The sequence below is a fragment of the Siphateles boraxobius genome, unplaced genomic scaffold, assembly GCF_051911475.1.
Source record: "Siphateles boraxobius isolate OS27281-9 unplaced genomic scaffold, OSU_SipBor_1 8, whole genome shotgun sequence".
Taxonomy (NCBI): domain Eukaryota; kingdom Metazoa; phylum Chordata; class Actinopteri; order Cypriniformes; family Leuciscidae; genus Siphateles; species Siphateles boraxobius.
This window is the reverse complement of record NW_027509208.1, coordinates 22,277,878-22,294,418: the sequence shown is the minus strand read 5'-3', so window position 1 is coordinate 22,294,418 and position 16,541 is coordinate 22,277,878. Positions and strand designations below refer to the sequence as shown.

At 40.5% G+C, this 16,541-nt stretch overlaps 1 protein-coding gene across 2 annotated transcripts in view; it reads left to right on the top strand.

Moving 5' to 3' along the window:
- The window catches only part of lpgat1 (lysophosphatidylglycerol acyltransferase 1), a 63,340-nt gene extending 48,263 nt beyond the window's left edge, over window positions 1–15,077 (top strand). For both annotated transcript variants that reach the window (XM_077221069.1, XM_077221070.1), the window contains 2 exons: window positions 12,697–12,803; window positions 12,900–15,077. In XM_077221069.1, coding sequence (XP_077077184.1) covers window positions 12,697–12,803; window positions 12,900–13,051 — 259 coding nt within the window. In that variant the 3' untranslated portion in view covers window positions 13,052–15,077. The remainder of the gene's footprint in view (window positions 1–12,696; window positions 12,804–12,899) is intronic.
- The last annotated feature ends 1,464 nt before the right edge of the window (window positions 15,078–16,541 follow it).

The window sequence follows — 16,541 nt, the reverse complement described above, 5'->3', positions numbered from 1 at the left end:
CCACCATCCACCCGCACCAACGTTTTTTGATCAATTTTCTAAACCGCATCCGCCGCGCTGACTGTTTTAAGGTCTATGAGCAATGCGAAGCGCTGCTGTCGCGAGGCTAGAAAGCTCTTGGCTGTTCTAGAAAGATCCAATGCAGCAAAGATATTTAAAGGCTAAAGTACCTAGTATATTGGCTATGTTGTATCCCCAGAATAGCAGCAGTTCATCAGCAGTGAACTCCGTCTCCGATCGGCGCACAGGGATAAATATATATAAGTAAATAGCCTATAACGCACATCGGCAAACCATCGGTTCGCTGGCTATTTAAAGTGGTTTAGCGCCATACCGCGGGAAAATCTTGCTTTTCAACCGCGGTTAGAATAAATCCATACCACCCCAGCCCTAGTGCTGTATCGTGAATAATACTCAGCTTTGCGTCATGCCTAACAACGCCCTCAGCCGTGACTAATTCACGATACAGCACAGGCTCTCGGACCTTATTGCTTACGTGCTTCGGCCGTTCGTTTAAAGGGTAACTAAACACTAAAACAACTTTTTTTTTTAGTTAATGATCTGTAAGAATGGAGCTTAATAAATGCTGTTCATTGATTCCAGTATTTTTTTCGGTTTAAAGTGTTTTAATTCTACAATATATAGTTTAAAAACGTCTGAGTGCTGCCCTCTTCAGGTTGAACGGTGTCTACTGCAGTTGAATTTTTCTATTGGATGTTTGCGGTGGTACGTGACGTAGCGGTTGCAGGTGACGTAGGCAGGTTCCATACAAAGAGATGCGTCTCAGGTGCACGCCCCCTCTCCGCTGGGCTCTGACCACTTTTCCACCATTTTTCAAATACTGCCAGTGGGTGGAGTCAGGCTCTGACCAGGGGTTTAGTTACCCTTCAACACGACAATGGCATTTCGGATGGCTGAAACTGGTTTCACAGTCCAAGTTTTTGAAAACGGTCTCTGTGTAAATGACAAAAACACGAATCTCTGAAAACTACGACGTCATGCACATACGTATTACGTGTTCAATCTATAGTGGTTCATCGCCCTCATAATTTACTCAGGGTTAAGAGTTAATGACGTTTCATATTGTACATTCCTAAACCCTGGGTAAACATTCTTATTTGCGGTGTCAGTGTCTTTGGATGAACGCAGCACTAGCATTGTGCATCCTCGTATTGCCGACTGTACTATTGAATTTATAGTGAATGGACATTTTGGACTATAAAGTTAAGAATGAAACAGTCTCTTCTTCACTCAAATTGTCGCATTTTCTGTCAGCATTTGACATTTTTCCTTTCAAACGCTGAATTTACAGTTTAAACAATACAAAGTGTTTCCTTGTCTGTCTAAAGCACGCAAATATGTACGCGATTGGTTGTCTGTTGCTAATCTTCTAACATTCTAACGCCACATCGTTTCACACTGTACAAGTTTGGCACAGCAATGCGGGGTTAACACGCCATTTGCGGGCTTGTGAAACTGAGCCGAAAGCGCGGTGCGCGCGCTCTCGGTTCTGGGCAATGGCTGCTCGCTGAAAAGCCGAAACCGGCTGATTTATGTAAGATGTCCCAACCATAAGGGATGGGGAACATTCTTTTGTCATTTTTATGACGCGCGAGCAGCGCTCCAGGGGGAAAAGCTTCCTGTAAGCGTGAGCGCGTGTGCGCGGGCACTAGACTTACAAGTGTATTTGACGCCCCGATCATAATGGATGGGGAGCGTTTTATTAATGCCCTGCGTTTTGTGATAACACTTAAAACGCGCGGGCGGAGCCCGGGGGGAGGTTTGTGTTAGCAAGCGTGAACGCACTCTGGCGGGCACGAGACTTACATCCATAACTGCCTTCTTTTGTGAAACTGACCCGGAGCCGAAAGCGCGGCGCGCGCGCTCTCGGTTGTGGGCAATGGCTGCTCGCTGAAAGCCGAGACCGGCTGATTTATGTGAGATGTCCCAATCATAAGGGATGGGGAACATTCTTGTTTTCACTCTTCCACTCCGGAGCAGCGCTCACTTTTTCCACTCCGGAGCAGCGCTCCGGGCGGAAAAGCTTCCTGTAAGCGTGAGCGCGTGTGCACGGGCACTAGACTTACAAGTGTATTTGACGCCCCGATCATAATGGATGGGGAGCGTTTTATTAATGCCTTGCGTTTTGTGATAACACTTAAACGCGCGGGCGGAGCCCGGGGGGAGGTTTGTGTTAGCAAGCGTGAACGCACTCTGGCGGTCACGAGACTTACATTCATAACCTGCTTTCTTGATCGTGTAACAGAGCGGGCAGATAGTGGGCACAGACTTGTGGACACATTCAACACTCAAGTGGCTTTTCTGCGCTTCATGAGAGTGTGCTCTGCGAGGTTCGGAGTGCTTATGTGTAGGGGTGAACACTGGAGCGTGGGCACTTTCCATTACACTTACAACACCGACGGCATGAGCCGGACCAGACATTAAATACTCTTTTAGATTTTTCTGGGTCGCCGTGAAAACGGCGTTTGTGTGCAGGCGAGAGGGTCAACAGACCGGCTCGTTGGCTGCTAATTGAACCACTGCAGTAGCCTGTTTGAAGGGGACTGACAGGGAATAAACTTAAACACGCATGTCTTTTCGGAGACGATGTGTCTGTTAGTAAGCGTGAGCGCTCGTGAGCGGGCACGTAACTTACATTCTTAATCTGACATTATACTCACTTGAGATTTCTCTGGGTCGCCGTGAGAATGGCGGATGTGTGCAGGCGAGCGGGTTGCATTACCGGCTCGTTGGCTGCCAAATACACCGCTGCAGTAGCCTTATCTAAGGGGACTGACAGTGTGAGACATTTCGACGGCGGCACGCAAGCCCGTCCGGGTCATGCAGAGAGCTCGAGAGGGCTCTGCATGACGCGCGAACGGGGACGCGAGGGCGGGGTAGCTCTCTTGTAACGTAAAGAGAGCTAGCCGCGTGCTCGGTGGTCGAGCAGAACTGGAACAGTGTTTGTACGAGGGCGCGCGCACGAGTAGTGGGCACGGGACCTACATGTAACACAGATGATGCCCGTCCGGGTCATGCAGAGACCTCGAGAGGGCTCTGCATGACGCGCGAACGGGGACACGAGGGCGGGGTAGCTCTCTTGTAACGTAAAGAGAGCTAGCCGCGTGCTCGTACGTGTCCCTCGGCCTCGTCTCAGATGCGACGGCAGTGAGGCTCGTGAGCGGCAGCTGCGCGTCGGTGAGGAGAGGCGGGGGGTGTTGAAGGCTTCGAGTCGAGCCCGCAGGGTCGACAGCGGAAGCGCTTCACAGCCGGAAGTGCGAGGCGTCTTAAAGACACTCGCTGCTCTTTTAGAATAGGTTTTAGAATAGGTTTTAGCAAGGTAAAGGATACGTCGCCGGATAGCATAGCTCGCACGGATGGCTGAAGGTGGCGAAGACGGCCGGCTTCCTCAGCGCTCTCCTAAGCTGGCTGTCCGCTGTTCGACGGCGGCGGTGGCTTCTCTCAGATCCAGCGATGCGAAGAGCTTGCTGAAGAGACGAAAATCAGGGAAGTCAGCCTACAGCCCCTAGTGTTATACGCTAAGCCACGCCCATTCTGGCGGGCTGTGACGCTATGAAGGCGCGGGCGCCCTTCATTGGGCGTGACGTCACGCCGGGCTCACTGGTAGGCTGCAGCAGTTGCCCGCAGGGCAGCCAATGAGCACACGAGATGGCCTGCTCTAGGTCTGCTAGCTGCTGCACTGCGTTGACAAGGAATACAAAATTAAGGATAATTTTTTGGCTTCAGTATCTCGAGAAGATGAATTTTTCCCGTAGCGTAAGCTAAACTTACGCAATACGAGAGAACCTCTCGTAAGAGAACTCAGTATCCACAGAGCAAACCCCATGTGCTTCAAAGTCATTGAAATTCCCCTCTTAACAAATCTCTGAGAGACAGAGGTTTAATTGGTTTGGGGGAGATGCTCCATTTCAAGCAATAATTACAGAGCCTCTAGGGAACGTAACGCAATCCGCAACACATTGTCGTCACAGTTTGTGATTACTTGTATTGTCTTGGAATTTTCTTTTTTCTTTTAATCGGTGCAAGAAGTATTTTTATGAGGTACCTCTGTATACTGTATAACATGACTATTTTTGTTCAATCACAAATAGTTTTAGTACTGTGGGTAGTTCAAATTTTTTACCTGCCCTCTCAACATTTTCACGGGCTTCACCCAAAAAAGCTTCTTTTTTTCTAGCAATAACTTTTTTGTTTTTGTGATGACAACAACACTTTAGAATATAAATGTACAAATAATAATTTGTTTCTTTTGCAATAATTTCTGAAAACAGCTCCAATGTAAGCTATATATGCTATGTGCTATACAGTGCAAAACATTATGATTTGTTTATTTTCAGTTCAGTTCTATGAGACTCTTGCAACAATCCCATCTTACTGGGCTAGATGTTACCTTGGTTACATCATGCCATCCTGAGTTCTAAACTAAAAGAAAGATATGCTATGTCGCCTTTCTTCGCCATTGGCTTTTGGCTTGCTTGGTTGGGGACATTTAATTTTATATTTAACAATATTATTACAACATTGTTCCTGTTATCACTGTAAAGCTGCTTTGAAACAATCTGCATTGTAAAAAGCGCTATATAAATAAAGGTGACTTGACTTGACTAATTTATGGCTACGTACACATTGTAAAATTTTAGGAGTGACAACCTCATCTAAATATGGGACTGAGTCCCCAAAATTAACTTTAGGGTCTTTCGCACCGGAGGAACCTTTTCATAGTTCCTAGAACCAGCACTATAGGAACTATCCGTGATGTTAGTGTATGCTGATTGGCCGAATGCACAGGAAACACCAGCACCCGCCAAAATAAAGGTCCACCAGGGCATCAAAACAAAAATAAAAGTCAACATAAAAGTCAAAACAACGAGCGCGGCTCACGTCACTTCAGAGTTCTTACTGGCGGTGTGAATACAACCAGAAAGCGTTCCTAGGGGAACCATTAGTTGAACCAAAACTGAGGATTGACAGCATGGTAACTATACCAACGTTCTGGCATCTTGCGTGTCTTATATCCTCTATTTTTGACTAATGTAATATTACAGCGACCAAAGGTATGTTGTTCTACAATTTTAGCTAAACCACCGTCAACAGCAGCATTGTGTTTTGTTTGTTTGTAAGGCTGCTTCACAGAGTCTTGAACTGTTGCCATGTCCACTGATTAAAAGCATTTTTGGTGGTCTTGTGTAAGCTTGGCTCAAAGAGATTCAGTTTATGATGTTATTAAAGTGGGTAGGTGTGGGTTGTGATTTTTGTTTTGTTTTTTAATTTGGGGCAATTGGATTTGTTTCTGTTTATAATGGGCTTGTTCTTGTTTTGCTGTTCTATACTAAACCATAATGAGTCAAGACTCGTACCTCTTTCATTATGAAAGCTAGTAGGACACATCAGTAATGGTGCCAAACTGGTCTTTCTGGAGCTATATGTTCTTCTAGTGGGGAAAACGTGTGGTCTGATGCACTGATCTGACGAACGGATGGTTCTGGGTATCTGGTGCCTTCTGTTTCCAGTGTTCTTATGTTATTGCCAGTCATTTTCTGGAATTTGTCCCCAAGGATCTTGTTACTCCACACCTATTGATTTGTGTGTGGTAGATGGAAAGAGAGCAAAGATAAACAAGTCACAAGAAAGATAAGCTATAGATGTATAGATGGATGTACAGTATATGTATGAGTGATGTATGAAGGATATGTTAAACAGCTTTGTGTGTTTCTACAATATTTTTGGTGGTACCAGAGATTCAGAAAGCAATAATTAGAACAAATACAATGTGTTGTCCTATATAAGTACATGGAGACCTATTTGTATTGTCGTCTTCAGTAACATAGTAGTGGAGACCAGCAACACTACATTTCCATACATAGTTTAATAGAAGTTGAATTGCACTGATTTTCGATCATTTAAAACATTAAATTTGTGTAGTTTATTCATCAGCTGATCACTGTACATTTTAGTAAACATTACTTTTTTAAATAGGCTAAATCTTTTTTTAAGATTTTCTTTTTAAACTTTGTTCTTCAATGATTCCTGAAAAAAAGATAATGGTTTCCCAACCTCTCGTCATTTACTTATTCTCATGATAATCTATATTTATGACTTTCTTTAGATGAGCACAAGCAATAGATTTGTGTGAGAAAATGTGCTGATATTTTAATTTTTTTAAACTATAAACCGTCAGTTCTGGGCTACGGAAGCCCTGAACCGCAAGGTGAGAAAAAAAAAAGAAGAAAACTTATTATGTCTCATTATTTCGACATATCTCGTCATTTCGACATAACTCGTTATTACGACATAATAAGGGGACATTCTAATATGCATTAAGCTACATTTAGCGTTCTTATAATGGGTTTCTATGGGAGGAAAATGCTTAACGTCAAATTAAACGCTTTGGGTTCATATTCTGGAATTATCTGATTTTTTGTAGTATACTTTATTATGTATTTTAGTATCATATTGATTAATAAATCACGCACAATTATCCTTGAACTTGTTAAATGTTGCAGATATGTTTTAGGCTACTATCCACAAACAAATTGCTTTCAATTATTTGTGCAAAATTCTGAATTCAACGAATGTGCAGCAATTTGTACAAATAAAGACAATTTTGTGTATAAGACATTTTTGTTTTATTTTGTATTAGTGATTATAATTTGCGCATCCATTTATTGACGTCTGAGTCGATCTCATTTGAGTGTAGGCTATTTGGCAATTTGCTTAACGTGTAATTAAATGCGTTGAGTTTATATTCTGAGCTTATCAGATTTTGTTGTACATAGTATACTTTATTAGTGTGATTATTTACTTTGTTTGCTCTGTTAGTAAATTACACTGTCCGTTATGTTAAAGGTTGTATCAGCGATTGTGGGTGACGTCACTTCTGTTTGTGTTTGAAGTGAGATCACAAACAAACCAAGTTAGCTCGCCACTCCCTCCCGGCATACAGCTAGTTTTGCTGGTGCTTCACTGGAAGCAGCAGTGTAATAAAACGTTCCAGAATCAGTCATATAGCTACAGATCTAACGATACAGGGAAAACTCATGGTAACAACAGCTATCTGGAATAATATTATAACATTATTATTATTCGGCTAACGTTAGTCCTGAACGTAGGCTAGTGTTATTGCTAATAGTACAATGTTATGGCTACACATATAACAAACGCAACTCACACACTAAATCCCTACAATCTGATATTCGCTAGAGCTATCCAAGTTTAGTCGAGCTTCACTCATATTTTTTAAAGAAATATATTTTCACACACAGTTCACATACAAAAAAGTCAGCGCACTAGAAACTACTCACCTGTCCAGAAGAAACAGTGCAACCTCGGCGTCCGATTAAAAATTTTTCAGGTCTTTGAGTTCTCTCCACCGTTCAAAAGCCTTCCCGATTATTATTAATTTCTTTAACGAAAAACGACGGTATTCTCTCGCCCTAATCCTCCTTCTCTTCTTGGAGATTGCATCTTCCATGTTAAATGTTTCTGGTCCGTTGATAGCATTGGGTTGATAGACGCTGGCTTATTCTTCAGCTCCGACTTCGCGTGCAAAACAAACAAAACCCGCCCCTGTCGGTGATTGGTAAGAACACTGTTTATTTTGATTTTGAGTGGTGGTTGTACCCATTTGTTTTTGTGTGCAGATCTCAGAGCCTAGGCTGCCTACAGAGACGCGTTTTTTTGACTGCCTTTTAATGGGGCGGGCAGCTAGCGGATCTTTAGGAAAGATTAGATGAATGTGATCATTTTTGTTTGGGCCTGAAATCGCTGATAAAACCTTTAAGGTTTGTATCTGAAATGATTAATTTGAATTAAATGCTTGTTGTTCTTGACAGCTACTGGAATTAGTAAAACAGAGACAACTACTGTGTGTGTTTGTGGATGTAATGTATGACTGGGCAGTCTTACCATTCAGTGTCGTTTTAAATAATATCCTGTAAGATTTGACTTTTGTCATTTTCCTACATTTGTACTAATTTCAAAAATCTTTCTTATCACATAATAAAAATAATTTTTACTCACTTTAATGTCCTTTTGATACGCAACCAAAAGAATGGTGTTAATCGTTAAGGAAACTGTAAAAAAACAGTTGTGATTTACAGCGTCTCAGTAGTGATATGGTATCATAGCCTAATGTAGATCTCGTCTGAATTTAATTATTTACTGACGCAGTAATTAGGGGAAGTTGACCATTTCTGAAATGGAAAGAAAGCAGAAGCTTGTCAGTTTTGTAATTGTGTGCAATTCAGTCACATCCTCTCTGTAGCGTTTGTTTTTGTAAGAGGTGTGTACATTTCGTGCAGGTTTGCAGTCAGTGGTGTGTTTTTACATCTCAGCTGTCTGTTTCAGCAGAAAACTGCTGTCATTAGTTGAAGCGTTTCATCAGCACAAACGCTGAACCTGTCACGCTGCTCGCGGCTCAGAAGCGTAAAGAGCTGAGCTCTCCACTTCACCATGCTAACGCTGGGAGATCTGAAGACTGAGATGGAGATCATTTGTGCTCCATGCTCATCGGGGGTTTTCCGGTGCCTGTTAGATTTTCTCCCTTAAGATGTCTTCATTACCTCCCTAAATTCGTTCAAAATTTGTATAATTCCTTTTATATTATTCTCATTTAGTCAGTCTCTCTCTCTCTCTCTCTCTCTCTCTCTCTCTCTCTCTCTCTCTCTCTCTCTCTCTCTCTCTCTCTCTCTCTCTCTCTCTCTCTCTCTCTCTCTGTGTGTGTGCGCACTCAACCTGCTAACTTCACTCTCAGCACATCAAATTTTGCCTTTTTTTAAAAGAGATTGAACGAGAAAAGTTTGGGTCAGGAGGGCAAAATTGAAAATCACAAAGAACTAATTTATTATTATGCAAAGTATGTATCCAAATGTACAGATGAGCTGTGAGACTACAAATTTCATAGTTAAAATACAGGTCCTTCTCAAAAAATTAGCATATTGTGATAAAGTTCATTATTTTCCATAATGTAATGATGAAAATTAAACTTTCATATATTGTAGATTCATTGCACACCAACTGAAATATTTCAGGTCTTTTATTGTTTTAATACTGATGATTTTGGCATACAGCTCATGAAAACCCAAAATTCCTGTCTCAAAAAATTAGCATATCATGAAAGGGGTCTCTAAACGAGCTATTAACCTAATCATCTGAATCAACCAATTAACTCTAAACACCTGCAAAAGATTCCTGAGGCTTTTAAAAACTCCCAGCCTGTTTCATTACTCAAAACCGCAATCATGGGTAAGACTGGCGACCTGACTGCTGTCCAGAAGGCCATCATTGACACCCCCAAGCAAGAGGGTAAGACACAGAAAGAAATTTCTGAACAAATAGGCTGTTCCCAGAGTGCTGTATCAAGGCACCTCAGTGGGAAGTCTGTGGGAAGGAAAAAGTGTGGCAAAAAACGCTGCACAACGAGAAGAGGTGACCGGACCCTGAGGAAGATTGTGGAGAAGGACCGATTCCAGACCTTGGGGGACCTGTGGAAGCAGTGGACTGAGTCTGGAGTTGAAACATCCAGAGCCACTGTGCACAGGCGTGTGCAGGAAATGGGCTACAGGTGCCGCATGCCCCAGGTCAAGCCACTTTTGAACCAGAAACAGCGGCAGAAGCGCCTGACCTGGGCTACAGAGAAGCAGCACTGGACTGTTGCTCAGTTTTGCATGTCATTCGGAAATCAAGGTGCCAGAGTCTGGAGGAAGACTGGGGAGAAGGAAATGCCAAAATGCCTGAAGTCCAGTGTCAAGTACCCACAGTCAGTGATGGTCTGGGGTGCCATGTCAGCTGCTGGTGTTGGTCCACTGTGTTTTATCAAGGGCAGGGTCAATGCAGCTAGCTATCAGGAGATTTTGGAGCACTTCATGCTTCCATCTGCTGAAAAGCTTTATGGAGATGAAGATTTCATTTTTCAGCACGACCTGGCACCTGCTCACAGTGCCAAAACCACTGGTAAATGGTTTACTGACCATGGTATTACTGTGCTCAATTGGCCTGCCAACTCTCCTGACCTGAACCCCATAGAGAATCTGTGGGATATTGTGAAGAGAAAGTTGAGAGACGCAAGACCCAACACTCTGGATGAGCTTAAGGCCGCTATCGAAGCATCCTGGGCCTCCATAACACCTCAGCAGTGCCACAGGCTGATTGCCTCCATGCCACGCCGCATTGAAGCAGTCATTTCTGCAAAAGGATTCCCGACCAAGTATTGACTATTGAGTGCATAACTGAACATAATTATTTGAAGGTTGACTTTTTTTTTGTATTAAAAAAACTTATTTTATTGGTCGGATGAAATATGCTAATTTTTTGAGACAGGAATTTTGGGTTTTCATGAGCTGTATGCCAAAATCATCAGTATTAAAACAATAAAAGACCTGAAATATTTCAGTTGGTGTGCAATGAATCTAAAATATATGAAAGTTTAATTTTTATCATTACATTATGGAAAATAATGAACTTTATCACAATATGCTAATTTTTTGAGAAGGACCTGTATATTCAAAACTGTGTATGAGGTCAAGTAAACTTGCCACACAGAATCCATGGAGTTGTGGACAATAGGTTTTAATACCTTATTATTTTGATTCAGCATTAAGAAGTACATGTACTTTGAGAGAGACATTTTTTTAAACATTTTTCACTGAAATAATTATTCGTTTTCCGTGACTATCTAAACAAATGTCAAGCATCTTGTAATAAAACCTTGCATAAAAATATGTAGTCACTTAATGATAATAATAATCATAATAATATTTAATTTTTGTAAATAAATTTAGTATTATACAATCTAAAATAACAATATTAGTATTTGTTAATATTAAATTAATTAAATTATTATTATTATGTGTAAAATGTTAGTTTATTTTTAATTAATATAGTATAATGAAGTCTATATTATAATTGATTAATAATAGCAAATCCATTGTAATACAATCTCAAACAACAATATTAATATTTGTAATTAGACATGTGCCGGTATTCGGTAATGCGATAAATCGCGGTAATGAATATGCACGATATTGTTATCGCGGGGACTTCGAAATACCGTGAAAAATAATAGATCCGAATTTAGATTTTTAGAACGCGCATCAGCTTATTTTCCATCAACCGCTTAAAAAAACAATGCGTATATGCTGCGCAAAACACGTGCGCACTTTGATGTAAACAATCCCCACATCACATGTATAAGCACTGTGTGAATGCAGTGTGCACTCTAGTCTAATGTAAACAATCCTCACATGGAAAAGAAGCACGGCGGAAGGAGGAACGCTGCCGACTATTTATCCCCCGCATGGCTGCCAACTCTCACGCATTCAGCAGCTTGAGACTCACGCAATTGACACTTTCACACGGTCTCGCGCCACACATCCATTTTCTCACGCAGAGAAAAATCGCGGAGCAAAGAGGACACTGACACCGACAGACTAGACAGAGCAGGTTACTTTTGATATGAAAAAAAAATCAGCTCTCAGGTTTTATAACGAAATTCAGACAATAAATACTGTTTTGGTGCTTGTAAATGACGTGACAGATCGCGCGCCTCAGATCAAGTAAACCGATCATCTGTTACTTTTTATTAAAGATACAGTACAACCCACCGAAAGGTACGTACTTTCGATCAATCAGTGTTTTTCAACCACGGAAAGAGGTCAATAACACTGCAGGAGAACAATTATGTCACAGAACGTTACATTTACCTCAGGAAAGCCATTTAATGTTAGTTGACTATAAGAAAATAGCTATAGAGAGGAGTATTTTGCTAAATATGTGCACTATATTACATATTTTAATATATGTTTACTTGTCATTATATAATTGTTATTATAATGAAAATTACGGCATATTACATTTTTATATTTATATTATTATTATATTTATATTGTATGCATTATATTTAATTTCTCTCTGTATGTTTACAGCATTATGTGAGATATATTTTTTCTTGAGAAAAAATTAAATGCAGGCTATCTACTGTAGCCTACCTAATATTTATCCAAATGAGTCAATATTGAATCAAGATTGAAATTAAATCCAAGAATTTAATTGAAATCATGAAAATTGTGTTAAGCAATAATACAAACAGTAGCCTCAGTAACGGTACCATGTAAACATTATAACATGTTGTCACTAAAAAATAAAATTAATGTTTTGACAATCACAATTACACATTGTGATGCAAGTTTTTTTTAGATACCCCCAATCCATCTGTTTCTCTTGTGCAATTAAAATATCGTGATAATACCGTATACCGTGATAAAAGCTCAATCAATTAATCGCAGCATGAAAATTTGATACCGGCACATGCCTATTTGTAATGCAGTCTAAATAATTTATTATTATTATTATTATTAATCAAAAAATATTTTAATAATAATAGTTGCAAATTAATGTATTACAATACAATCTAAAACAACTATTAATATTTGTATTATTAGTTTTAAATTTAATTAATATTTTATAATTTAATTTGATTTAGCCTATATTATTATTATTATTATTATTATTAATTATACAAATTAATGTAATTATTACATATATATTGTTTTATGTTGGGTTAGATGGGATGGCTGAGAATGCTGTGTTGACCAGTTGTCAGCATGGACCTGAATGTCAGTTTTATTTTTGAATGTTTTTCAGTCCTGTATAATGAATTCTTAATTTTTTTTTTTTTAGGACATACCCTATAAAGGACGTCCCGCTAGAGTCAGAAGCACTGGCAGACTGGCTATATCAGCGATTTGTGGAAAAGGAGGAACTTCTGGCTCACTTCTACAAGACAGGTAGTTTGATAAAGATCAAATTTAGTTTCCCCAGATCTAGATGTATATATCCATCCTTCATCTAAAACCCATCTCTTCCTTTCTTTCGTCTCGCAGGAGCTTTCCCTCCACCAGACGGCCAAAAAGAGATGCTCTCCCGAAATATGACCCTCGACAACTCCTGGCTGTTTTTAGTCCAAACGTTTGCCTTCGCCTCAGGCTACATGTGGTACAGCATTCTACATCACATCTACTGCTGGTTCTTCTGACCGCTCTGAGGAGAGCGAAGCGCACAGGTCGGGAGGAGACAAAGAGCCCCGAATGCCATTCTCCTCTGCCGGATGGTTGAATGTACCCCGCAGGGCGACTCCAGTTGCTGTATCCGATCGCGGTCCCCATCCTTACTTTGGACAGTCACATCCACCCAGTCCCAGCCGCCCATGCGTTTATCCTTTAGAGTTGCGTAGAACCAGTTCAACATGTTTACACATGTGCGCTCACACGCAGAGAGAAAATTATGCACATCTAAATGTTTACTCATGCACATGTGGACACGCCTCTGTGTTTTTTTTTAGTTTTTTTTTTAGTTTTTTTTACATACAATCAAAATTAGGCTCAGGAATAAGCCAGAGATAGATCTGTCACGTCCTCTCATTTCCTGCCATGTGAGCTCCACCCCCTTTTAATCATTTCGAACAGGATGACTGAATTAGTTTTCAGAGACTGCTGTCCTCTTTGGAAGAGCCTCCTCTGGCCTTCATTGCACTATGAATCCTCGTCGTGACCGCCCCCTCCCTTTCCGTGCCCCACCCCAACGGATTTCTTCTTCGTGGCTGTTTCGTCTCATGTTGACTGGATGCCGTTTTTCTATGTGTATTGTCAGTATTGAGAGACGGTGGAACGATTGTGATGTTTACACTGACAAAAGGGGGATTCGGTCTCGGAAACATGTCGAAGGCGAACCCGGTTCTTGTTTTAGAACCTATAAAAAAAGGAGACTGCATCCTCTAGGGGACTTTTACACAATCAACGCCATACAGACACATCAAAGCGCACCACATGACTGCCACACGACCGATTCGATAGGACGAATACCCCCTCCCCTCCAAAGTTTTACAAATACTAAGCCATATGCTTATCTTAGGGTCAAACGGGGCCGGACATTCTACTGACTGAACTGTTGTGTTTGTTCATTTGTCCTGAAAAAAAAAAAAAGATTTTAATTTGTTGATTTTTGAGTCAATTGGTCTCATTTCTGTAAATGTGACAGCATAACCTGCCTGTGTGATTGTGTGTGACTGCCTGTTTATTTTATTTTTTTTATTTTTTTTTAGATGCACATAATGCCTGGTAGCTTCATGTTATATCAGAGTGTTGGCAAATATGTTTAATAGTTGAGATTTGACTTCCTTTTTCCCCTCATTCTGTGGTTCATCTTGTACAGAAAGGAGTCGAAACGAGTTGTAACGGCCCGAGTCGCTTTCTGCGTTTTTACTTCTGAAATATCATGAATGTTGGAGGAAAAGGCAGTTAAAGGAGCTTCTGTCCCAGCAGGTGCTTTAAATTTGCTCTCAGTATCTGAGCGTCACCTCGTCTGCCATCCGTTGTCTTCTGCGGCGATCGTGTGGACGCATTCTGTTCATCAAAAAGAAACCGTCTTAAAACTGCTGCCACACAGAAGGGATCAGAGGCGTAGATTCAGTTTTGTGCCGAGGCACAATTTTTCGTGTGTGTCAGGCGATGGGGAGGAATGCCATGCTTGAGTCCGTCTACGTGTCAGTGGAATATGGGTGAGGTCCAGCAATAATGTACTCAAAAATAAATGCCCATGTTGTGGCGTTCTAAAGAAAACGATGCTTAGATGTACAAATTAGACAATTGTAGATGAAAACATTGCACCGTAACTGTCAACCCTTAACCCGAAGCCATGTCGTCTGTGAAAGTGAACTTTGTTTCTATAGCTTGCCAGATTGAAATGTGTATGAAGCCTGAAGACTAAAGCCAAGTTAGATGCGGACAGCATTCAGAGCAGGCTTACGTCACCGTGAACTTCACCGCGAGGATCCCACACACTGTGGTTTCTCGTTTCGTCAGATGGAGACGTAACATTGTATGGTTTTATGTTTAAAAAGAAAAGTGTGATATATCTATATATATATATTAGCGATTAACCAAACTACAATAGAATGGTCCATAATTTTCATTTTGTACTCCTGTTTTTCTCTTCCTAGCTACCCAGCCATTTTACAACACACATTAATTGTGCTGGAATAAAATTCATGCGCAGCAGTGAAACAAGGGCTCTTCTCTGAGTGTTATTGATCTGAAGCATTCAGCAGAGTCGCATCTTTCAATCTCTCCTGACCAGTCAATGTCAATCTTCAGAATAACATGCACTATAAAACATGGATCATTAATTGGATCAAATTAGGGCTTATAACAGATGTTGCCTGTGTGTTTTGCACAAATATTCACACTGATTAAAAATACAACCTATAATATTCAACAGGCGGTTTTCGGTCCATTTTATTTCGCTTTGCAAATTCGCTTCCACAAATTCAGTGGTTCAAATTCGACAGTAAATTCAACGTTGACATCCAGGAACGGCAGGAAAAGCAGTAGATTACCGAGCATAATCTCCATCTGCTGTTAGTCGACCTCACCAGCAGGGGGTGCAAGTGGGTTTAATTAATTTAATTTAATTAAACTGGGAAGAGTCATAGCACTTTCATATTGTTGTCCTATATATTGTTAGTTTTACTGGAAGTAGCTTTGGATAAAAGCGTCTGCTAAATGACTAAATGTAAAATTGGCTTGACAGCACATTTAGGGACCGTCTCTAAAGTAACATTGGTAGTCCTATAGGCCTAAACGTTTCTAACTTCAATTGCAAACTTCAATTTATTTGAATAAATTGCGCATTATGCCTGATACCTACATGAACACATTACAGTTGGTTTTATGACTGTAAGTCGTTCTCTTCAAATGCTATTGAAGTTAGAAACGAGTATACCAATGTCGTATGTAACTTTAGAGATGTGCGAATGTCCAATGTCAAGCCAACTTTATGCCAGTATAACTGAGAAACGCTGAACATTAAACTTTGCGTGTTAAGTTCATATTCTGAGTACTTCTGCTTGCCTGCGAGGTTGGTCTTTTTTATCACTGTATTAGTCCATTAAGCTACGTGAAGCGTTTTATATGTCCAGCAGGGGAATCCTGAAGTATTGAGGGAAACCCTAGTACTGCATGCAGCACAATCGCCGCAATATAAGGTTAACATTATAATCTCGTTCACGGTAGAGAAAGATGCATGTAGGCTACACAGGAAAAGTAATGGTAAAGACACTGAATTTCACATAAAACAGATGTCATAATAATCACAGATACACTTACATAGTTGTAAATGGATTTTTATGAATGAATGGCTTGCTCTAACTGTTGCTCGGTCTTCGTCAACAAGACGCGCTTGCATCCCCTGCTGGTGAGGTCGACTAACAGCAGATGGAGATTATGCTCGGTAATCTACTGCTTTTCCTGCAGTTCCTGGACGTCAACGTTGAATTTACTGTCGAATTTGCAAAGCGAAATAAAATGGACCTGTTGAATATTATAGGTTGTATTTTTAATCAGTTTGAATATTTTGGAAGTGAAATATGAAAGGTGAATATGGATTATTGAAATTTTACCAATGAAAATGTGTTTGAAATGTTTTGAATTTAAATATTCACAGCTTAAATATTCAACCATGCTAAATTT